The sequence below is a fragment of the Ciona intestinalis genome, unplaced genomic scaffold (assembly GCF_000224145.3).
Source record: "Ciona intestinalis unplaced genomic scaffold, KH HT001097.1, whole genome shotgun sequence".
In the NCBI taxonomy this organism is placed as follows: domain Eukaryota; kingdom Metazoa; phylum Chordata; class Ascidiacea; order Phlebobranchia; family Cionidae; genus Ciona; species Ciona intestinalis.
Window position 1 is genome coordinate 21,822 of NW_004191418.1, and position 24,145 is coordinate 45,966.

The 24,145-nt window shown below is 35.3% G+C and overlaps 3 protein-coding genes across 6 annotated transcripts; 1 reads left to right on the plus strand and 2 right to left on the minus strand.

The window, feature by feature from the left end:
* The first annotated feature begins 33 nt into the window (after positions 1 to 33).
* LOC100180658 lies at positions 34 to 8,174 on the plus strand. Its single transcript, XM_002129870.5, has 10 exons — positions 34 to 238; positions 564 to 676; positions 1,168 to 1,365; positions 1,753 to 1,900; positions 2,234 to 2,382; positions 2,723 to 2,904; positions 3,369 to 3,518; positions 3,831 to 4,013; positions 4,411 to 4,501; positions 6,648 to 8,174. The coding sequence occupies exons 1-10, from the start codon at positions 205 to 207 to the stop codon at positions 6,711 to 6,713; spliced, it is 1,314 nt and encodes a 437-aa protein (XP_002129906.1). The 5' UTR covers positions 34 to 204; the 3' UTR covers positions 6,714 to 8,174.
* LOC100175980 (cholesterol 7-alpha-monooxygenase-like) lies at positions 7,951 to 14,332 on the minus strand. 3 transcript variants are annotated; one of them, XM_018817036.2, is made up of 9 exons: positions 13,374 to 14,332; positions 13,007 to 13,138; positions 12,775 to 12,904; positions 12,361 to 12,501; positions 11,786 to 12,068; positions 11,063 to 11,345; positions 9,603 to 9,869; positions 9,169 to 9,347; positions 7,951 to 8,830 (listed from the first exon to the last, which is right to left on the minus strand). In XM_018817036.2, the coding sequence occupies exons 3-9, from the start codon at positions 12,843 to 12,845 to the stop codon at positions 8,504 to 8,506; spliced, it is 1,551 nt and encodes a 516-aa protein (XP_018672581.1). In that variant the 5' UTR covers positions 12,846 to 12,904; positions 13,007 to 13,138; positions 13,374 to 14,332; the 3' UTR covers positions 7,951 to 8,503. The 3 variants fall into 3 exon arrangements, with proteins under 3 accessions (XP_018672581.1, XP_026695812.1, XP_026695813.1); XM_026840011.1 differs by having other exon boundaries at positions 12,775 to 12,907; positions 13,007 to 14,332; XM_026840012.1 differs by having other exon boundaries at positions 12,775 to 12,949; positions 13,007 to 14,332.
* Positions 14,333 to 15,115: 783 nt separating this feature from the next.
* LOC100178294 (DNA repair and recombination protein RAD54-like) lies at positions 15,116 to 24,118 on the minus strand. Of its 2 annotated transcripts, XM_002130067.5 has the most exons (13): positions 23,272 to 24,118; positions 22,669 to 22,824; positions 22,324 to 22,472; positions 21,777 to 21,917; positions 21,193 to 21,360; positions 20,771 to 20,908; positions 20,319 to 20,505; positions 19,703 to 19,810; positions 19,163 to 19,299; positions 18,563 to 18,682; positions 18,224 to 18,352; positions 17,581 to 17,775; positions 15,116 to 15,624 (listed from the first exon to the last, which is right to left on the minus strand). In XM_002130067.5, the coding sequence occupies exons 1-13, from the start codon at positions 23,779 to 23,781 to the stop codon at positions 15,435 to 15,437; spliced, it is 2,328 nt and encodes a 775-aa protein (XP_002130103.1). In that variant the 5' UTR covers positions 23,782 to 24,118; the 3' UTR covers positions 15,116 to 15,434. The 2 variants fall into 2 exon arrangements, with proteins under 2 accessions (XP_002130103.1, XP_026695811.1); XM_026840010.1 differs by lacking the exon at positions 17,581 to 17,775 and having other exon boundaries at positions 23,272 to 23,781.
* Between the last annotated feature and the right edge of the window lie 27 nt (positions 24,119 to 24,145).

Below are 24,145 nucleotides of genomic sequence, written 5' to 3' on the forward strand. Positions count from 1 at the left end.
GAAATTTGATCTTTATTGTTTAGAAATTACGTCATAGAAACTAAGCAGACGATTTAAATGCTGAAGTCTAAATTTTAGAGGTTATAACTTTCGTCGTGTTTTAGTCGAAAACGTGTTTTCAAGGGTATTTTGCACAAGAAACGTTTTTACCTAGCGCACTGTTGTTACTAATGGGAAGGTTATAACGAGATATAACAGAGAAATATGAGCAAGCCTACCGTAGATTACCCTAGAAACGGTAAGAAAAGTTAATTGTTTATTTTTTGTTTTTATTGAAAGTATTATGACAAACAAGACAAAAATCAAGAAAAGTCACGTTTCGGTTAAATATTTACACAAACGCATGTTTTATATTAGTTTTATCCCTTAAAGTACAAATGGTATGTCAATTTAAAAAATCCAAAAAAGCTATTACCACAAAGTTAAGTTACATAGGTGGTAACTTGTAAGCGGCACGAGGTGTGTACAACAGAACACCTCCGTGTTATATCGACTGTCGTTACCCCACTACGCGAGAATAAGCAAGTTACATTCATTCATTTTATTGTTGTTTTATATTATAGGGTCTTACCCTGTACAGTATCGTAGACGAAGAAAGAAAGGATCAGCGTGTTGTGGAGACTGTGACACTAATTATGCCAAATCATTGCAAGGAATCTGTAAAGTTATTGCTCTTGTAAGTTTTCTTTAACTCAAACATCTCAAACCCCAGAACTAATTTTGCCAACATTGCTGTATTTGTGGATATATAGAGGCAGAGTGAATGCTAAGATTTCCTACCTACTGGGCATTAAGTGCATGAATACATCATATGTGACTGGTATATAAAATAAAAGCTATGTTATACACAGGTTTTATAAGATAAAACAAGATAAAAAAATTTATTCACAATGTGCATGCAGTTTATGAAAACACTGTTTTAATGCTTTGTTGGTTAGTAAATTTGTTATTTACTGACACTGCTTTGTTTTTGTCATAATGTGTTATTTTGGGCCTTTTTATTTGGTCATGCTATCATTGTCACTATGTTAAAAATAAGTCTTATGACCTATGACCAACACCACTCGTAAACCACAAACAATGTCACTGACAAGTGCTACAAAATGCATAACAAACGAAAGCAATGGACAAATATAATAACAAACATATATATCATCATCATTTTAGATCTTGGGTGCCTTGACTTTCATTATCATTGGAGCATCCCCATATTTCCGCACCATCTTTGTAATGGGTGGCGTGACCTGGCCATTCCATGTTGTTATGTTGTTCACTATTGCTGTGTGGATGGCAACTGCATTCGTGTATGGCTTGTTTATGAGTGGACATCATCTCAGTTATCCCCATGTTGCATGGCCCAAAGTGGTAAGATGTCTTGCAAGATATACCTTAATTTAATTCTTATGTATTTAGGTATATCTCTGTGTTTTTAATTTAAAAGTAGCCTTTAGGTTTAAAGTTTTTGTAGAATAAAAATTGTTGAATTTTACATAAAAGTTTTTTGGCATAACAGGTTAGGTTAGATTAGAGATAAAGTTTGTTCCCTTGAATTATCTGTTTTTATCCCCTTGTTTTTCATATTAAACAATTTCTGAACCTTTGCCCATCATTATCTATAGTATGTAATATAATATGTATGTATTGTCCTAATACTAGTTTGTTCAGTTGTTTTATTATTATTTTCTAAACTCACATATAACGACTGTGTAAATTTAAGTTAAAGCAAATATTTGACGACAATATTTACATTAGGAATTCCTATTCAACCTTGGAATGGCCGCTGTCATTTTATTCACTGCTATATTGGAAGCAGCCAATGTATGGAGATGGGATATGTCACAGGGGATTGTTGGAGGGATGGCTGGTGGTTTTGGAGGGACTGGTGGTTTAAACAGTCAATGTATGTGATGTATATATAAACTGTTTATGTAACATTTTCATTTAAGACACATGTGATGTCATTTTCATTTCTCTTTATGCTGAAACTTAGTAATTTTTAAGCGTTTTTTATGTTTAAGCTTGTAAATAACCCAGCACCAATGAACTTGAAAAAACATGAACCATCTTACCCCAACCTAAAAGAAACAGGGACCATCCTATCCAAACATATATGTTATTAACTTAAAAAACATGCACTATCTTACCTCAAACCCAAAACATGGACCTTATTCTTATCCTAACCTAAAAAAACATGGACCATCTTACCCCAACATCTTATTATATATATTACCAGTGAGTGGATATGGCTACCGACAAGGAATGTCAATGACTCAATCCATAAACTTCAACTCCTACTGTGTGAGGTACCCTCGAGATTGTACGGATTATTTTGGACTATTAACTGGACATAACTCATATTTGGGCAACCATATCTTTGCTACAGTGAGTACTTGGTTGTTTTTTAACTAAGCAGTAGACCACATACATTGTCCGAACTAAAAAGGGCATTTAAGGATAGTTACCCTGTCATACAAAATCTACCAAAAAAAGATATTTTTTAGAAAATTCCTATAGTTTTCCTTGTCAAAAATGTTCAATATATACGCTAGTGGTTGTCTGTGTCGTTTGCATACAAAACAAGATAGGGTTTTAGTTTTTAAAAATTGTTGTAAAAAAGTTTTTAAAATGGGGTTTGCTGCCCCTGAAAACCCTCCTCTTGCTGTGCCACGGCCTGCCACCCCAGGTTTGGGCCATATATTCACGACCCATACGTTTGTACCAGGTTCTCTTGTTCATGTTGCTGATTTGTTACCTTGTTTCCACCTACTTTGCCTTCCGCACATGGAGGGTGTTTGTACGCGACATGGTACGGGAAGGTGAACTTCCTAAACCTACATCGTGGGACAGATTTAAGTTTCGGATTTCTGAAATCAAGATGCCAAAATCATCACAGATTACGGAGAGGTAGGAGATGTTTTCTTTATGGTACTGTGGGGTAAGACAGGACATCTTTAGCACATAATATCCAAATATCCTCATTTTAAACAATTAATAACTGCCTAGGGAAGTCTTGAGGATACATTTTATAATTCTTTGAATTTTTTTTTTACTACCAAATGGAACGATAAAATAGGTGTTCTATTTTTCCCCACTGCTATATAATATAGCAAGGCATTAGGCACCAAACACGAGGTGGCAGGGTGGACAGTCCTACCATTCAATTTACTTTAATCTGTAAACATAACATGCAATAGAAATTTTGATATTGTATAACTGACAATTTAGACAACCTAGAGAGGACCACTTAGTTTGAGAAATTGCTGTTAAATGTCTGTTTAAGAACACATGCCTATGTAAACCGTAGGCTAGAGCCAAACACATTAACCATTTTTAAATGGCACCCGTCTAAATTAACTTTTTTGACCAAGAGTTTCAAAGCTTTTCAATCGTAACGAGGCCACAGAAGACAACAATGAGGGCAACAACATTGAGTTTGATGAATATCCAGTTTCAGAGAAAACATTTGATGCTCCAATGTCTGATAGAAGTAGTGTGGTAAAGAAGTCAGAATATGCAAGGTGAATATCTTTAGTTTGTATTAACTTAAATTAGATGTTTTTATATCCTTTTAAAAAAAATTTAATAACAAAAATTTCAAGTTGAAAATATTTTCGTTTTCTTTTTTTTACAACCTTCAGTCGTTCAGTGTAACTGCATTGTTTCAATGCCGCGCCACATTTTATGCAAAATTCAAGAAAATTATGCCTATAAATATAATTCTATTTCATATGGGTGAGGTCCTTTATGATTTATGCCAGATTTGAACAATTACCCCAAAGCTGTTACCCAAGAATTTAAAAAAGTGAAATCTATACTAATTATATTTACAGCTCGTCAAGGAGCAGCGGACACAAATCCAGGTCCTCCCATCACAGAGGGTCGAGTAGTGAAAGAAGATCTCGCTCCTCTTCTAATCCTCGGAGCCATAAAGATGGGAGGAGTAGTCGAACAGGAGGATCAAGTCATCATGGGTCAACAAGTGATAGAAGAAGTGAGAGGCATTCAGATGAGAGGTAATATATGATTCGAGGTGTTTTCAATAAAAGGTCCAGGGACAGACAGTAGAGTATGGTATTACACAATAACAATAAGGTGTTCTATGAATCTGTTCCCAACTAAAAAACCTCACCCACATAGAACAACTAATGTATGACAAATTGACAAAAGCTTTACATTAGAAATGAAGTAAATTAAACCTGACTGTTGACTTGTCTCCTTACAATCTTACACTACACAGGCATGAGCTATTAAAACTCACTTTTATTTTTTTCTGGCTGTGCCACTATCGGTAATTGTTGTTTTCGGGGTAATGACTTCGACTATACCTTCTTCGGAAAGTTACCATAGTACCTCAGTCCTCACCCATATAGAATACACTTGTTGCCTCTTACATAAGCATTAAAACAACAGATCTCATCGATCTGGATCCGAATCAAGGTCGGGAAAACGCAGAAGTGAAAGAAATAAGAAACATAGTGATATCGCAGAAGAAGGAAGTCTGGTATGTTAGCTGTTTTGTTTTTTTGCAGAATTTTTATTTAGTAAATACCTTTACAAGTTTGTAGGTTTAAATGTTTAAAAAATCTAATCATTTTTACCAATTATTACCTCTTAGGTAATAGGTATAGGTAATAGATATCTCAAAATGTAAATCCATATAATTCACTGTTAAAATGTAGTTAAATTTTAAATATACAGTCTATATAATTAGTGTTACTCATTAATTGCAACCACATTAAGTTTAAATAATGATTTATCCATTGCAGTATTTAACTTAGCATAATAGCATGTTTATCTATTCAAAAGATTAATGTGTTTTCAATGGTCGCGGTTTATTCATTTTCTCCCAACTTGCGTCATCAAAATCGCATTGTTTATTTGTAAATGTCAATTGTTAAGTAATACTGCATACTATGGTAGACTCCATGCATGTAGTGGTTTATATTTATACATACTTTATCATAATAGAGCCTTGGGGCATGGATTAATAGGCACCTATTCAAGTGGTTACTTTAGCTTCTTCTACTTCCAATTATAATTCTCCAATTAGGTTTTTTTTCAATAGAAATAATTAATAGTTTAAAAGGGTGCAATATAAAAAGTTTTATTTTTTCTGAAGAAATAATTAATTGTTAAAAAGGGGTGATCTAAATTATAAAAGTAAACTAAGATTTAGGTTACAGAGTGGGCGCTTAAACCAATATTATCTTGCTTGCGCAAGTTTGTAACAATCCAGAATAAACTGGTTTCAACTGGCTAGGTTTATCTGGTTAAACCCATTAGAACAAGCGATGTAAATTTCTCCAATCACTTCAAGTGTTTGTGACAACACAAGTCGTAACAGAGGCCATTGTTACGTTAAATGTTCCCTATATGACATCATAATCACAAGACGCGACCCACATTTTAAAGTCTCGAATTTCAATCGCACAACACGCGTTATAACCTAAGTTTCTTAAATGAATGTAACTTATTTATTCTTTAGTGGCGAGGCAACAACCGTCGTTATAACACGGGTGTTTGGTTTCATGCACCCTGTGTCAGCTTGAGAATAACTTTTTTGTAATGTATTGATAAATTTTGAACAACCCATAAAAGACCACTGGGTTGGAACAACTGCCGTTAAGTGTGTTTGCCGCAGCGCCTGGTCTGCCCTTTGATCACCCTGTCGCTAATTACTCATGCCTAATTCCTGTCAGATAACGACAGAAACACGTTACTTGTTCTGCACGACCAATCTTTGATTAAATGTCGTTTCTTTCAGCGAATGATGTCTGCTGACATATTATGGTTATCCGACAAATTTCCGCTTACGATTAGTACTGTGCGATATCATTTCACCATGCGTTATTGGAAAACTTATGAATCGTGTATAGTACGGCCCTAAAGATTAATGCTTTAATATGAAGTACACAACACGCATTATCTTAATATCACCCGTCATATTAAATTTACGTGACACACAAACTGTAGGTTGCATCATACAATCATGCGTTAAAATCATGTGTATTACATCAACTGTAAAATTTCTTTCTCTTGTAGGCCAATACTAAACATATTAAACATGTTGTATCATTCATAAACTATGTATATTAGGAATTTATGTTAAAGGAACATTCGACTTACATGAAAAGTGGTGTTGTTGGTTAGAAAGTTCACTTTGTTTGCTGTCCATGTTGTCGTCATAATTCCTATTCAACCTTGACACGTGTCATTAGTCATTTAACCAACCCTAACCTGCAAACTTGCAATATTTAGTTACAGAATAACAAATGTTAAGAAAACAACATTTAGCGCAAAACAAGCCAGAATTTCTAAAAATATCCAACGTTTTTGTAAAGTTTGCACAAAACACCTGTTTACCTGAAAATCTATACTTTTTTAAAAACTACTTTAACAAGCATTATTCTGTCAAAACTCTGAAAAACAGCTACATTTTTAACATATATATATATATATATTTAAATTTTTGCCTAATTCATGTACAGTACTTCAATTTTGTATGAAAACTGTCAGCACTTTAGGCACTCATACAGTCGTAACCTTCCCCCCTTGTTAAAACAAATAAAATTATAACTCACACCTTTTTGGGGGGGTGGCCTATGACACTGTTTACATCCATATAAATGCTTTTTATATAATCTTAGATGGTGGAAATACCAACTGGTGACAACAAGGACCCATTACCCCCTGTTGCTTCTCTCATGGTGTGATCATACCTCTCATGATATGAATAAATCTCTCATGATATGATATCAAATCACATGTTCAGATCCACCACTCAAATCTATAAAGAAATCATGAACTTGTATTTTTGGTTTGGTTTACGATATTCATTATTTTTTCCACCTCGTCTGTATATTGATGTATTGTAGAACAAAAATATGTTTTATGGCTTTATAAAACAATATCAATATCAGTTTGTGATGTCATACAACATATAAAAAATATTGGCCAATTTTTTCGGTTCTGTTTTTATTTCTTTTTTTACGTCAGTTATGGAACATTAGTGAAAGCTGTATTTTTAAGTCTATTTTTACTATTTTTCCAACCAAATGGTGCCTTTTTATTAGATATGCATTCATATACTGTATATCAGCTCTATTGTGTTGCCGCGCTTTTTTCTGTGCCTATTACGTTGCTGTTTTTTGCTGTTTCATGTTTCATTATCTGGAAACACTGCTACAAACAAATCACTCCTATTTTTTGTCAGAATGCAGTTCATATTTTTCCATTTTTCTGGTGGGTAACATGTACCTTTAGTTTTGACTTTAACATTACAATTTTGGGTTTATATATTACACATATAGAACAAAGTATTTTTGTCATGGTCAAAAATACAAAATTTAACTATTTTCAGATTAGTATTAACAGATAATTATAACAATAATTTATATAAAATTTTGTTTGTATATTTCAGTTCATTTTTTTTTATGTAATTTTTTTGTTTTCACTACAGCGTTTAGATTGTATCGGAAATATTTAAAAACGAGAAATATTCCAAATTATTTCTTTGTTTGTTCTTTTTACATAAATACTGCACCGAACTATGCGCTGTAATGTAAACACATTTTTCATTGTGTGTGTTATCAATATTGTTGTATATAGTAGGGTGGGGGAAGATGGGAAACCTTTTCATTCTATTTTATCAACCCAGTTGGTAGTAAACAAAGAATATTCAAAGAATTATAAAACCGTATCCTCACGAATTCCATAGACCGTTGTTAATTGTTTAAAACACGATCAGAATACTCGGATATTATGTGCTAAAAGTGTCCCGTCTTCCCCCCACCCTACTACATTACATGATCAATATTTTTACAATCCTGTATATTGCACAACGTTTAAACTGCGACATATGTCTGACTATCATTGCCTAATTTTATATTTTCTCTCGTTAATCACTATCATTGTAAGTTTGCAAACAATAATTTTTCATTTTACCTTTTCTAAACAGAAGCCTAAGGTGCATGGCAATTTAAGGTACAGCGTATGTATCGCATTTGTTTGTCATATAATTTACCCAATCGCATTTTATTATTTTAATGTTACCAAAATCGCGTTTTTTTAAAGCAAGAACAATTTTTAATCGGTGGATATATTTTTAATGTAAAAAGTTTTGTTTTTTGCAATTGTAAGTTTTTGATTTTTTGAATAAAAAACGTTGTACAGAGTATCAGTTTATTAAGTAGCAGGTATATAGCACGCATTTCAATTCAAGTGCCAGTCATTTGCAGGCCAGAATTGGCCCTGCTAGATCATCCCACAGCATAACGTAAATAACGTTCGATGCAGGCGACATTTTAATTTGGCATTTCTCGTTTGTAGCTCACTGCATCCTTTCAGCGTGACGTGCTAATACATGGCTTAACCCGTGCTCGCAACATTATGCACGGCAGAGAAACATTCCCCGCTCTACCATTTAACGCTCGAGCGGAACATGTAGTTACAGCTGTAACACTTCCAAGCATTTCTCCTTACGATCGCCGCTTTTCGGATCTCCTTATATGGACAATGTGACGTCCACGTCACGGCTGGGCGGCATGACACCAAACCCCAAATGAGTGAGATCAAATTGTGGATAATCTTCACTTTGCCTCGAGTAGTTTTTAACCAGTTTGATGTCGAAATGTCTCAATAGAACCAAGGTCAGAAACTTAATTTCCATCAAAGCGATATGACGACCTGGGCATCTAACGGCGCCGTAGCCAAACGTCATAATGGACGTTGAGGGACTGATTCTTTTCCCGTTCTTCGAGAATTGGGTTCGAGATTTTAACATGGACGGGTCTTTATCATCGTGTTGTAAAAATCGTTTATGTCTGTATTCCTGTGATACGAAATTGATTTTACTTGTCGTAAGTAAAAAATAAAATCTCGTAAGCGGGCACGAGGTGTGAAATAGAACACCCTTATATATATAGTAGGTTGGGGAAGATGACCAAAGTTTTCATTTTCTCTTAACGTCCTATTTGGTAGTAAACAAGGAACATTTACAAAACTATAAAACTGTATCCCGGCGGCATTAAAAGTGCGTTGGTAATTGTTAAAACCACGACCAGGAAATATGGGATGTTACATGCCAACGGTTTCCCATCTTAACAATAATATACACGTATACTGCATTCCACTATGCCAAGAAATAGAATACACCCTGCGTGTTCTTACCTCTGGCTTATCGTATATATCAGCATCCTGGTGGGTGACGGGGGCAAAATATGACGTGTAGTCGCCTTTACGTATCTTGTATTCCTGACCACTGGCTAATGTTACCGTAGTGTCGGCATGTGCTCTGCGAGCCGCTAAGCTAGATCCAGTCATTCGCATGGTTTCTTTTGTGCAAGAGTCTAAAAAAATGATGAGAAATTTGTTATCGTGAATGAAATAATGAATGTAATTAAGTTTATCCTTGCGTGGCCGGAAAATGACAATCGGTATAACACGGGGATTCTTTTGAACTTGAAATCAGGGTTGAGGTTTTTTGTTTCTATTTGGAAATTTATCTACATGATAATTTTTTTCTATGTGATATGCGGTAGAAGATATTCATTGCTAACAACGTTGTAAAACTTAAGTCTATTTACTATATTACAATATCTCACCTAACAAGACCAATTTATCAACGTCGCCTTTTCTCATCCGCTGGATGTCGCTCAAGTTCGGCCACTTCAGGTCGTCAGTCACCGTTCCTATGACGTCACAAGCGGGAACTGTTTTTCTTAAATGTTTTTCGAATTCTTCCAAAACGTCAATCCTCGCCGTTTTATCGTTAAGGATGTAAAATAAAGTCCAGAATAGAGCGGGGAGGGTGTTTGCTTGTGCAGACCATAGAATGATTAAAAGATGGCGAACTTTTTCTTCACTTGAGCCTGCAACGTAAAAAATACAACGTCAATTCTAATTGTAAACTACTTCCTAATATAGCACTGTGGGGGAAGATGGGACATCTTGAGCACGTTATATCCAATATCCTGATCGTGTTTTATACATTTAACAGCGATCTTATATGGGAGTTGCGAGGTACGGTTTCATAATTCTTTGAATGTTCTTTGCTTACTACCAAATGGGACGGGAATAAAGAATGAAAAGGTGTTCCATCTTACCTCACCCCATTATATGTAATATTACCAGGTGCACGAAATTAGTTTATTTTGTGCACGTACTAAATGCCGAATGACCTGCACATGCAAATGTTTTCAAATCCAAAAGAGTCTGCGGCTTACATTTTAGAAAAACATAGGCCTTATTGTAAGCAAACCGCGAAAGCAAATAAGACCAAACTTTAACTCAGTAAAAAAATGTAATAAAATTTAAAAAAATCGCCGCATATAATAGGTCGCAAAAAATGTCAAAAATTAAAAAACGTTGTGTACGTCGCACGCGAGCGTTGTGTATCCTTAAGTATTACTGAAAATTAATTATCTTTTCTGTTAAAAGTTTAGACAAGGCTTTAATTCGTGAAAGAGTCGGCGGTTTGAAACATGGTGATAAAACGTGTTAACAGTTGTTAGCATGGACATTGGGTATCACGTGTGCACGTTACAGTAATTAATAACGTAAGTTACATCTTTAACGTTGCCTGCTATTTCCAGGAAACTACCCGACAATTCCTTTGCTTGGTATATTGCATACCGTGTCCATTATATAGGTTTGTGTGATTCGTCAACCATACACAAAAAAACATACATAAAAATAAATACCCACAAAGTTGTGTATTATGATGGGAAGGTGGAACATCTTTACCACATAAAATTTAAATAACCTGATCGTGTTTTAAACAATTAACACTGTTCTATGGAAGTGAGAATATGGTTTCATAATGTGACAATTTAATAGAATAAAAAGGTGTCACATCTCCCCCACCCTACTATATACGTGGTAACTCCAAATTACGCATACTAGTTCGTAAAATGTACTCGGTATGGATGAAACAGGTCAAAAGTTATAACACATGTGTTCTGTTTCATACATAAACCTTTTGTCCCCGCCTTGTACAAGTTTCCACGTATGTAACTTTACGGTTAATTATAATCAATAAATGAATAAATAAAAGTATACGTACCGACAGCGGCGACTTTCTTTATAAGTTCCGACACGTTATCTCGGTTCTCAAAATCGAAACGTGAAAGTAACTCAAACAGGCGACCCCTTGACTTTTTAGTTGCTGGCAATAAGTGGATGGGTATTCGATCAACTAGAAGTGCTGACGATTTAAAGTAAACGAAGAATTCTTCGCAAATTTGTTTGGTTTCTTCGTTGCATTTCTCGTCCGAAGCGATGGATCCAAAGAAAAGGTTAAGTGTCATGTCAGACACCAATTTCTTGCACAATTCGTAAAGTCCGATCTGCATAACGAGAGAAAATTTAGGTATATAACTCAAATTAATAATTACTCAAAATCAAAAAAATCGACGGTAGGCAAATATCATATTGCCCAATGTTTTTCAAAAAGATAATGTTTTGAAAAGTTACCGAAGCTATTTTAGAATTATTTTATAAGTTCTACAATTTATGTTGTTCGTAAGTAGTTTTTTGTTTGTTGCATTTTGAAATGTATCCGAAGGCGGACATGAGTTGTATCATGACCTATACTCAATACACGGCATCGGAATTAAGTAGACCATGATTGCATGTATAATTGTTATAACACGGGTGTTCTGTTTTATACATATACACCTCGTACCCGCTTTATACGAGTTACCACGTATAAAAACTACCATTATAAATATATACTTATAAACATAAATATATAAATATATATACAAAACGTCTGTCCTATACATACCTTCGTTTCACGTTTACAATTAAACTCGCTTTTTAAAGTTCTTTTAATCGTCTTGGGCAAAACATTGGTGCACGAATCACAAAGTGTCATGAGGTGCATGGTGCTACGTAGCGTCGATTCCAATATTTTAGGAACTGCATCAGAATGCCGAGCAGGGTTATGAATCATATGCTCGTCTCCTACCATACGTGACACGAAATCACCAATCACGTTTTTATGGTCGATGTTTTTTGCTCTCTCAAGGTTGGGCACGTCATGCGGGTTCATAAATACGTGGACGTTCCTGGGGAAAAAATATGGTTAAATTAGAAATGGCTGTAAAATAAATTAACTGTGGTCTGTGGTAATGATAATAGCAATTTTTAACTTTCCAGATTTACCCATCAAAAATATAAAAATATTTTTTTAGAGCATAATTAACTTTTTCATTAAAATAAAATCTCGTTATTTTTTGGAAACCAAAAACTAGTCTCTCTTGAAATAAAAAATAAAAAAAACGACTATTTTCAGTAAAAATATTTTTGCATGCAAACATCTAGCAACATTTGAACTACACAGCAATCTTTATTACTTACCATCCAGCCAGCTTTATGGTAAATACATCTCCCAAACGCTTCTGTAACGATTGCAGGTATTCCAAAGGTGCTTTTCCAAAATCAAGAGCAGATCCAATAAATGGAATCCAATGTGAAACCAAAGGAGGTTCTCCTGCACGTCTGTATTTTACAAGGTCGAAATTAGATTAAAAAACTAAATAAAAAATTTACAAACGCGGTACCTCGTAAGGGAGCACGAGGTGTTTATGAACCAAAACACTCAGGTTATAACGATTCCCGTTACCCCGCCACGCGAGGATAAATGAGTTACGTTCATTCATAAAGTAAAAAATCTATCAACAAATTCGCCAAAATCGAGGGTTCTACTAAAACTTGCGTATGGATAAAATAGTTTAAAGAGTAAGAACTATAAAATTTGTTTAAACAACTAACCTCCGACGGCGGTTTCTGTAAATTGAGTAACAGACCACATTTAAAATAACGAGTGCCAGGGTCCAGAACATCTTTCAGCTCGTGTGTCGAATCAGATCAAAGTAAATAGTTGAAATTCGAATACCGGTGTCTGCTTAAATAGAGGACTAAACGTGACGAATGATCTTACGCAATACTATAAATGACGGAAAAGCAAAACATGCAGGCAAGTTACAAAGATAGATTAACTCACGTTTTGACGCAAGTGGGGATTACGGCAACGGAAGTATTTCTTACTCGACAGGATATAAGTTTTGAAAGATATTGCTCAACACTGGCAACCATGACGAACCACATTAACCAAGATTTTGACCTGTAATTTGAACTGGAATAAACAGTAAAATGAATGCAATGAAGCAGCTTAAAATACGAGCTCGTTTTTGCGCTATATTTCAATTTATCACATATTACAATAATAATGTGGGGTAAGATGGATACCGTTAGCACATATTATCCCATATTTCATGTTTTTAACAATTAACACACACCTTACCCCAACATACTATACAAACCGGTTAAGTTGCAATAACTTTACATATAGAATAAACGTTTTAATTTACCTCAGTATTGCGTGAAATAAAGTACATTCGGTACCTATTTAAATGTAGCCCGCAGTATTTCACCTGTTATTCAAACAATGAATAAAATTTACTATACGAACGATGGCTAGCGTTGTTGTTGTTGTACTTGGAAGTTAATTAGGGCACGCAGGTTTGTAAGACGAAGCTTTGGCAAGATTTCGTAACACTTCCTTTCACCGGAGGAATGCAAGATAATAAAGAAACAAAGAAATGAGAAAAAAACGAAAATATTCGATGCAAACATGAACATGTAAATTTAAAACTTGCGTGAGAGTGGATATTTAATGAAAGAAACGTTTTTAACGGAAGCCTGTCGTTCTGCATTAGTCAGCGTTTTTCTAAGAACAGAAAAAAAACTTCCGCACGAATTATAACTCAGCACGTATTGGATGACGCGCTACCACGTGTGTGGAGAAACGCACCGTGACGTAAGTGCTACGTTGACGCAAAAGGTTTTCACGTAAATTCTATAAGTAACCTGACCAGCACGCCTAAGGGGCAAAGTTCAATTTGGGCAAAATCTGGTTTCGCAATACGGAATATACGTTCTTACTATTACAACCCAGACGCCGTAATTAACATTCAATGTTACGTGCTGTACACTGTTCAACCAGTACGTTGCAACCTCGATACTTATTTAGTCAAGCTTTGCTGTTGTGTCGTCGTGTAAAACGTTGCTTAAATATAAAATTCCTTTAGTAGTGATTCTAGTCATTCGTTAGTTTGGGATTGTTTTTTTTTTACACTAAACTGTTATAATAGGCCGGGCCTTTTTCTTTAAACTCTCTAGCATAAACTCTAGTTGAAGATCATAATGTCACAATCAAATGTACCATAAAAACTCTGACTGAATTTACTATTAAACCAAGCATCGAACAGCTTCTTCCATGTCTAATACACACTCTGAACTAAAAATGTGATTATAGTATACCTTTTCAATGCACATATACTATGCGCGGCAATTATAGATAACAATGGACATAGGCAACAATTGGCAAAAAAATTGTTCGAACGGACATACACATTTATGGAAATATTAAATAAATTAATAATTAAAATTTATTTTTTAAGTAAATTTTATGAGAGTACGTAGAATGATGTTCTGATTCCGAATATGCAAAAATTTCATATTCGTCAAAATTGGACATAGACAGTTATTGCACGCAACCAACGATATATTCTTGGTTAAGTACCAAATGGGCCGATAAAAGAGTATAAAACATAGATCATTTTACTCCAACCAGCAACTGCTTAATTATGTGCGACAGATTAAATGGAAAGGCATCAAAAAGATCAAAGTACAAATGTCTTGCATCCCATAATTGCAACATTCATTTTTACTAGTTATCCCTACCACTTCTTAGAAAACCGGGATGGTAAACAGAAGTAAGCGATCACACCACCACGAGTTAATATATGCATGATCTAATGCCATATCACTACACGAGCGAATTAGTAATAGACACGTATTTTGCGGACGGAACGAATTGCAAGATCGAACGATTACTTTTCGTGTGTCGAATGTGTGACCGCTTTTGATTTTCTGCTTTGACGTGCAAAAGACAGAAACGGTTTCGGTTAAAAAAGTTCATAAGGGGCGCGTGTGTTCGTTGCGATTGTAAGTTACGTAGAATTTAAACGACGAATCACAGTGACCGGTAAAAGTTAAAAGTCAAACCGTTTTTTGTCCCTAAAGTTTCTTGTAAGACAGAAGCATTTCAAATACACAAAAGCGTTTAGTATTTAATAATAATGCACGCGGAGTAAAACAGGGAAAACAAATTGAATGTGCAGCAATATAAAGTGAAATAAACGTAAAATAACCAATTTTTTCAGTGCTAAGTGGGAAAAAATGCAATGACAAACTGACCTTGATAAAAATAACCCTCGTCCTATTTCTTGCTGATTTATTCTACGACATGACGTCACTGTTTAATGGCGTCACTGAGGTATTATGACATAACTGTTTGACTATTGTACCGAGACAATATAGCGTCGAGGATGACGTCGTCGGCTAGTATGACGTCACGAATGACGTCATCAAACCGTAATTCTTTGTTCTTCATGCGACACTTGCGTGAAGGCGAAAGTAGCTCCGGTTTGCTTCCATATTTGCCGCAACACAAGATCCGATATATCCTTGGATTGGTAGCAGTGTTTCCAGTTCGTCAAATCGGAGTTGCAATCTGCATCGGGGGGCGGGGGGCGTACTTGGATTCGGTTAACACACCTGGGGTACGAGGGGTATTTTAATGGTCGGATTTTAATAGGGGTGGAAAAACTAATTTCATTCGCATTTTTGTAAGATTAATTTAGGAATTTTACGAACTCTGCTAAATATGTGAGGAGATGGTGTGGTTTTTGTTGTTTGCAATATTTCGTCATTTTAGCATTAGTTTCACCGCGTAAAATGTGACCACGAATATCCCAGATTTAGTCACTTTACCATCTGTGTAGTAACCGATTTAACTTTAGTATAAAACGACAGTCGTTATGAGTGAGGTGCTCCGTCAAGTCAAGGTCAGGAGACAAATGACGTTTCTATGATAAATTAACGAATGTACAGCAATACAACATGCATCATGTTTACTCATTCCCTTCACTATGTCTGGCGCTGTGGCACGATAGTTGGTACGCCCGACTCTAACCTAGAGGTTACGGATTCAAGGCTCGCCGTTGCAACCGAACGTAGGCGTATTTATGCTTGGGTAAGACACTTAACGAAATAATAGAAATAATAATTTTGCATTTTTTTGTAAGATTAATTTAGGAATTTTAGGAACTCTGCTACATATGTGAGGAGATGGTGTTTTTTTGTTTGCTAATATTTCGTCATTTTATAGCATTAGTTTCACCACGTAAAAAGTAACCACGAAACTCATGTTTAGCCACCACCTACTGTGCAGTAACCGATTCAACTTTAGTATAAAACGACAATCGTTAAACGCGCTAGCGGGTAAAAACGTATTTAGATTTAATTGTTTGAAAACAGCGTGACATTACACTTGCACTATATATGCATGATGTTTTTGCTTAGTCATGTGATATTTAATAATGTCAAGTCATCTCATGTTGGCATGTAATACCACGTGCAAACACGTGTTATATATTTCCAAAATGTCACAAAATCGTTTGTTATATAACGCTAAGCTTATGATATGGTGGGGAAGATGGGACACCTTTTCATTCTATTTTCTTGTCCCATTTGGTTATAAACAAAGAAAATTCAAAGGATTATAAAACCGTATCCTTAGAAACACGGTCAGGATATTTAGATATTATGCGCCAAAAGTGGTCTTCCCCCGCCCTACTGTACGCACATATTCGGCTAAGGAAATATTCCTGTACACCACGTTCGTATATTCTATTTGACGCCGACCGTTAGGAAAAAGTCCCAAATATAACATTATTTACGTGCATATTGGTATTTAAGTACCGTCATTTTGGATATATTTAAACTAACTACAAAGTTAACATGCATTAGTGTCGTTAAAATGCTTATAATTAAGCGATTTGGCATGACGTGCATTTTTTTTCTATTTTGAGAATTTGGTTTGTCTGTTAAGTACCGACGTTGTTACGTCATAGTATGAACTAATCATTCACAACCGGAGTCAACTTGAAAACGTGACTTCTTACGTCGGTGGTTTGCAACACGCGTGTCTAATAATACACACCGATACCACAGACGCAAATGCCCTGTCAAATGCAGACATCTTAAAATAATATTTTTTTTTCAGACTAGACAGACATACAAAGGTATTTATTTTGATTATGAGTGAGGTCCTCCGTCAAGTCAAGGCCAGGAGACATATGACATTTCTATGATAAATGAATGCATGTACAGCAATACAACATGCATCATGTTTACTCATTCCCTTCACTATGTCTGGCGCTGTGGCACGATAGTTGGTACGCGCGTACGCCCGACTCTAACCTAGAGGTTACGGATTAAAGGCTCGTTGTGGGCGTATTTGTGCTTGGACAAGACACTTAATTGCTCCAACCCAGCGGTCACTATTGGGTTGTCCAAAATATCAGCCACACAAAAAATCCCAAAAATCAATGACCCACAAAGTTACATACTTAACTCGTAAGCTGGCACGAGGTGAATGACCATCCGTGTTATTACTACCGCCGTTACCCCTCGACGCGAGGATAAATAGGTTACATTCATTTATTTTACCTTGTGCAACGTAAACTGTCGTGTGTATCGCTTTGTGTACCATCCTGACGCAGTGGGGAGAAAAGGTCACGTAGTTGGTCACGTGAGAAGTGACGTGCTACATCTTCCTCTTGGTCAACCACGCATGACGAGAGAGCTTTCTTGTGAGCTTGCCGTTGAAAAATCTTCTCTTCTATTGTTCCAGTGCCTAATAACCTGAAATAACACAATTAATTGGTTTTTAAAAATGAGTAAATGTAACTTTTTTGCCCTCGTGAAGAGGAGCAACGGCAGTCGTTATAACACAGCTGTTCTGTTAACACACCTCATGCCTGCTTATGAAATACCACGTATGTAACTTTGCGGCTGATTGTTTTCTGGAAATTTTTCATTTTTTTGTTTTTATGCATTGCTGATAATTTGAACAACCCATCAGTGAACACTGGGTTTAAGTCATTGCTGTTAAGTGACTTGACAAGGTCACATATGTCTATAATGGTAGCAGTGGCCAGCCTTGAACTTGTAACCTCGGGTTAGAGGCAGGCTGGCTAACCTAAGTTCCACGGTTCTAGACTTACCGAGGAGAATGAGTGTATTTTAACTTGTATATATTCGAAAAAACAAAATTAATTAAAACTAGGAGAAGAAATGATCTTCACATTACCTGTAAATAAAACAAGGTTTCTTCTGCCCATCCCTCCACACACGAGCCATCGCTTGTTCGTCATTGGCTGGATTCCAATCTGGATCAAACATCACAAGTCTGTTTGCACCAATCAGGTTCAAGCCACAACTGCAAGTAACATATGGGTTGTTTAAATAAAATATTATCACCCACAAAGTTATATTCGTGGTAACTTGTAAGCGGGCATGAGATTGTATAAAACAGAACACCCGTGTTATAATCACTGTTGTCTTCAGGCCACAAGAGGATAAAGCAAGTTACATACTATATATAAATAATATACATTCAAAAATCTACAGTTATAAAACAACAACCCACCCTCCAGCTTTACTGCTCAACATAAACACAAACTCCGGTGACGATGGATTGTTAAACTTCTCAACTACTTTTGCTCGTTTCTTGATCGTCATGCTCCCATCCAAGCGTACAAACATATACCTGTGTACTACATTATGTAAGATGCTTCATGTGTAATATTACGGTATTTCTAGTAGGTCATAACTTTTCTTCTATACGTATACATTGTGTCCATACAAGGAGTAATATGTCCATACATTCCATAAGGTGTTTTACGTATGGTATCTATATTTTATTCTATATTAGTGAGGTCCTATGCCAACGCCAATTACTTCCTATTCAAAAACCAAATAGACATTTAGAAATAACTTTTATTACAGGTTGGTAAAACATGGATAGTTTGGAATTAATGGACATTCTTAGGCTTTAAGCCAAATATTACATCAAAAAATTGTTTAAAAAAATAGTATTTTAGCAAAACACTAATAAACTTCTTTTAAAGCAAAGTAAACGCCATCCACAAACATATTTTAAATTTTACAAAAATTTCTATACGTTACAAAATATATTCACATAAGCATAATATATTTATAAAATAAGAAAATCTATATAGTTCCCTACCTTCTCGATCTACACAGTTGTTCACACAAATCCAAGGTTTGCGTATAGTTCGATACAAGAACAAACTTATCTGACGTAGATGTACGTGTGACGGCTAACAGATAATCAACTAACTTCATCTTGCCAGATAATTCAGGCTGCAATGAGAAAGTATTGATACCATAAACTAGTTCATAGTATAAATAGAAATAGTGATCATTTATTTGGACTTACAGTTATATGTCTTAAGGTAGCATTTGTCTAGACCTGTATTTTGTCGCAGTGGCCTTATTTTTGTAGTTGTAACAGAACTAATGCAACTTTATGATCCTCGCGTGGTGGGGAAATGACAGTCGTTATAACACAGATGTCCTGTTTCATACACCTCCGCTTGTGAGTTACCACATATCAAGACACCAATGTATTGGAGCAATATCTGCAGATTGTCTTGCCACACAATGATAGCAGAATTGAGCCTTGAACCCATTAGCCCTTACACATATATACTTAAAAGCCCTTCAATATAATTTAAGACAACAATGACATGAAACACAGATATACCTGAACAAGTTTCGGATTAAAATTTGATGGAAAGATTTTTCTCATGTCTTCGCAACCTGATTCTTGTTGCAAACATTTTTCATATATAAGTGCAGGATGGTTGCAAAGCTGTAAATACAAGATATGTTAACTAGGTGTCTTTAGAAGCTGCATTCTTAGGTGTTCCAGCATGTTATTGGGTTTCCAGTAATTGGGCAAATCTCGCCTAAATCCCTGGGTGTTGGGGTAATGGGCCAAATGTGATGTAAGTCCACCTAAAAAGCCCTTGACAAGGAACTCATCTACATAGAATAGAATACAATTGCTTTGATTTATTAATTATGGTATATTTTGACGTTGGTTGAAAATTGCTCTATAGTGCAGGGTCAAGCCTGCAGAATTATAAAAACTAGGTGCCTAACATTGCCAATGTGTCATGCTTGTATGCCTTGAAATAGGGTATAATTTGAAGATGTATGTTGCATACAGTTGTACACACAGTAACATAAACAGGTTATATTTGCAATCACAGGTAATAATAACATATGGTTAAAGTCTTAAAGACCACCCTGGTTTTCCAAAAGAAAGTTGCCTATGATTATAAAACACAGTGGTTTTAAAACAAATTAGAAATTACCTTTTTAAGTTGTGTGATAGCTGTTAGCCCTCCACTTGTAACACCTTCCGAGTTTTTCTTTCGTTTCTTTGTAGGTTGAATTGAGTCGCATATAAACTCTTGTTTATTAGCAAAGCTATTATATAACTCAAACTGTAGAGTTGTAAGTGGGCAGCATATAATGAGCTCGGTTTTTACAGGCAGGTACCTGGAATTTGAAACGCAATCGTTAAAAGTTTTGAAACATTTCTTTAACGAAAAATAAATTCTGCGAATCTAATCCTGATCTGGTGCAAATATGCTACAAAACATGTAACAGACAAAATTAAAAGATAATTTAAACCACCCACAAAGTTACATTCGTAGTAACTCATAAGCTGGCACGAGATGTATGAAACAGAACACCTGTGTTATAACGAATGTCTTTCCGGCCACACGAGGATAAAGCAAGTTCATTCATTCAAACCTCTTACTTTGAAAGTATATCAGAAGTCCTTCTTATAATACACAAGTTAACAAGATCAACAAGTTCCTTTAATTTTGTTTCACCAAGTTTTTTATGATCATCACATGCAGAAGAATCGCGACCCCGGAGTATGGGGAATTCAAATCTGATAAATAATAAAAAAAATGAGCATTTTACCAAATTTTGGCCGTTTTACCAGAATAACTCCCCTATAAAACTCGGACATTTTTTTCAATTTAGGATGGTTTTACCAAAAGTCTACCAAATCTTTTTTCATTGTTTTTACAAAATAAACCTAATACAAAAATTTAGAGAATTTTACAAAACAACCTTTTACAAAATTTTGGCACTTTTACAAAATAAAAATTAAACAAAAATACAAAAACAAAAGAACAAAGTAGTCCAACATACACAATCAACATAACTCACTTTTTCTTGAATTCATTTGCAGTACCAAGTAATCCTTCATTAACAAAATGCACAAGACTGAAATATTCAAGAAGATCATTCTGTATAGGAGTCCCTGATAAAAGCACTCTCCTTTTACAGTTGACTTTAGCAAGTGCGCTGTATGTCTGATTCTCACAATTCTTTAGTCTGAAATAAAAACGGGGAGACAACTTTTATTTCTAGCCTATATGGTTAAGGTCCCTTTTCATAACATTATCCTAACAATCAGCACTGATATAATATGCCATTTGAAATAAATAGAAATATAATTAGTAAATTACTGCCAGGGCTCAGTGGTTATATTTTAATTGCAATTAAAGGATACTGAGTTTAATGCACAATACTGATACTGATAAAGTGATAGGTGTATGTGCCCTTGGCCAAGATGCTTAAAGGTCTAACGGACATTGCTTCAATCCAGTGTTCCCTTAAGGGTTGTCTAAATTCTTATCAGAAATGAGATAGAATCTCAAAAAAGTGTTGTTTTAATTTTCGTATATACACAACACATGAGCAAGCAACCAACCAAAGACAAGAACCAAAATTTTTACAACATTGAATACCTGTGTCCTTCATCACAGATGACTAATCCAATCTTTCCTTTATGGAGAACCTTCGCATGGAGTCGAAAAGTTTCATAGGAAATGAGCAAGATGGGTAGACCAACACGACGCCCATGCTGGCTCATAAATTGATCCAGGTTCCTGGTTTAAGTTTATTGACACAAAGTTTGCATGGTTTACCGGGGACAAGTTGGAGAAAAATGATTATGTTGCTGTGTAGGAATTTACAATTTATATCTGCCTATCAGCATAGGGATTATATGCTTATATACAAAGTCTATAATCTATGCGTTGTACATATTTCATATTTAAACTTGTAGATTTTCAATTTTTATTAAAAAACATTATATTTATCATTTGAAATAACAGATAAGACAGTATTAATAACTGTTGGCAACATAATTATACATTCAAAAGTTAAGTGTCATTTTACCCTGATGAAGACAACCTGAATTGCACCGAAGTTGAAAAAAGTAAAAATTAATGTGGAAAGAGCCAAAATATAAGACCATATTATTATAGAATATAAAACAAGCCCGTTACATACCGATCAATTTCTTGTTTAGATCCTGAATCAATGGCAAGGGTTTGTACCTGACCACCCAACCACTTGTTAACCTCCTTCTCCCAATTCTTAACCAAACTAGAAGGTGAAACAACAACTGCTTTCTCTATTATTGGGGTCATGTCAGGTCCCTGAAAATGGTGGTATTTACAACATTAAAGAGGCATAGGCGCCTAAGATGGGTATGCAAGGTATGTGTATATACTCTGAAATAAATCAGAGCACCCACGAGTACCTAGTATAAATGCATAAACAATTTAAAAGCCTATCCTACGAGCCCATCTTAAAATAAACACTATACAGTTGAAATAAAATGAAGCCACTAACCTGTTTAAGCAGTGTCCACATTAGAGTTATACACTGCAGTGTTTTACCAAGTCCCATCTCATCAGCCATAATACATCCATGTTGTTCCTTCACCCTTACACCAGTGACACAATCAAATAAAAACTTAACTCCTTCTCTTTGATGGGGGCGTAAGACCTATTTGAATGAATGAATGTAACCTATTTATCATCGCAATACACAGGTGGTCTGTTTAAATGAATGTAACTTGAAATGACAGTTGTTATAACACTTTCATTATAGCTGTTTCAAATACCTCGTGCCAGCTTAGGAGTTCCAATGCATTTAACATTTCGAGTAACATTTTTTATACACATTGTATGGCTGATAATTAGGACAACCCATTAGTGATCACTGGGTTTGAGCAATTGTTATTAAGTGTCTTGTCCAAAGCCTTGTACACCTACAATGGTAGCATCGACGACCCTTCGACCCATTACCTCTCAGTTAGCAACTGTGCTACGGCGCCGTACAAAACACCTTTTGCCTGCTTGGGTTATCACATAGGTAAATATTTCATTGGGTTATCATTAATATTCACTCTTTTATAAGCAACATATATAAGTTTTACAAAAAAACACTTACTTTCGATAGCCTTGGGTCAACAACAACATGAACTGGTATCTTTGATTTATCCATTTTCATCACTTCATGGGGTGACAGCTCTGGAGGATGGTATAAGACAAGAGCATCTTCTTCAAATGGATCATGAAGTGGCTGTCGTAGTAACTGCCGTCTTACCCCTAACCCACGGGATAAACATGACCCCTTATAGTTTACAATGGGGATTTTAAAAGGTTTAGATAAAATAGATTTGATGAAACTTTCATGTTCAGAGTGGCTTTGATTTTGCGGCCGCTGTGGCTTTTTAGGTCTGTTTAATTTCTTTGGAAAGCCCTTTTCGTCTTTCTTTTTCCTATTTAAAAGTTGTAACGGTTTTCTGTAGGGCGAAATGTACATTTGAGGCGAATGGTTTTCATTTTTGGTCTTGCTTGTAGTTTTGAACTTAAATTCGTCGTCGTCATCGTTGATTTCGTTTGTATCGCTTGGTTTTTGCGACTTACACAACTGGCTTGGGGCAAGACTTCTCCTCATAATAAAGCAATCCTTATAAAACTGGTATAAATAAAGCACTACACCTTAATTTATTGTATTGAGGAATTTCATATTTACCGCGTTCTTTTTAACAACCATGAAATTTATTGAAGTAGTAAACGAAACACCATGTGATTTCTATGGACTTCGATTTTAACAGTTAAACCAATGTATATATAACTACTAGTTATATATAACTAGTTATATACATTGGTTAAACAAATATGTTAAAATGAAGTTACAGCTCATTACTAGACAAATAATGTTTTATACACACACAAATATATGTCACAACAACCAAATACACGTATAGGGTCACAACAACCAAATACACGCGACACTGGTCTATTTTTGCTAAGCCCTT

What these genes read in the sequence shown, in the direction of transcription:
- LOC100180658 (XM_002129870.5), top strand. Translation starts at nt 205, where the DNA reads ATGAGCAAGCCTACCGTAGATTACCCTAGAAACG. An exon ending in CGTAGATTACCCTAGAAACG is followed by an intron (nt 239 to 563) that starts GTAAGAAAAGTT and finishes TTTATATTATAG; the next exon opens with GGTCTTACCCTGTACAGTAT. An exon ending in AAGAAGTCAGAATATGCAAG is followed by an intron (nt 3,519 to 3,830) that starts GTGAATATCTTT and finishes TTATATTTACAG; the next exon opens with CTCGTCAAGGAGCAGCGGAC.
- LOC100175980 (XM_018817036.2), bottom strand. Translation starts at nt 12,845, where the DNA reads ATGTTCTGGACCCTGGCACTCGTTATTTTAAATGTGGTCTGTTACTCA. An exon ending in TACAGAAACCGCCGTCGGAG is followed by an intron (nt 12,502 to 12,774) that starts GTTAGTTGTTTA and finishes TGTAAAATACAG; the next exon opens with ACGTGCAGGAGAACCTCCTT. An exon ending in ATTGTAAACGTGAAACGAAG is followed by an intron (nt 11,346 to 11,785) that starts GTATGTATAGGA and finishes CTCGTTATGCAG; the next exon opens with ATCGGACTTTACGAATTGTG.
- LOC100178294 (XM_002130067.5), bottom strand. Translation starts at nt 23,781, where the DNA reads ATGAGGAGAAGTCTTGCCCCAAGCCAGTTGTGTAAGTCGCAAAAACCA. An exon ending in CAACTGTGTAGATCGAGAAG is followed by an intron (nt 18,683 to 19,162) that starts GTAGGGAACTAT and finishes TGTAGTACACAG; the next exon opens with GTATATGTTTGTACGCTTGG. An exon ending in GACAGTTTACGTTGCACAAG is followed by an intron (nt 15,625 to 17,580) that starts GTAAAATAAATG and finishes CTCGTACCCCAG; the next exon opens with GTGTGTTAACCGAATCCAAG.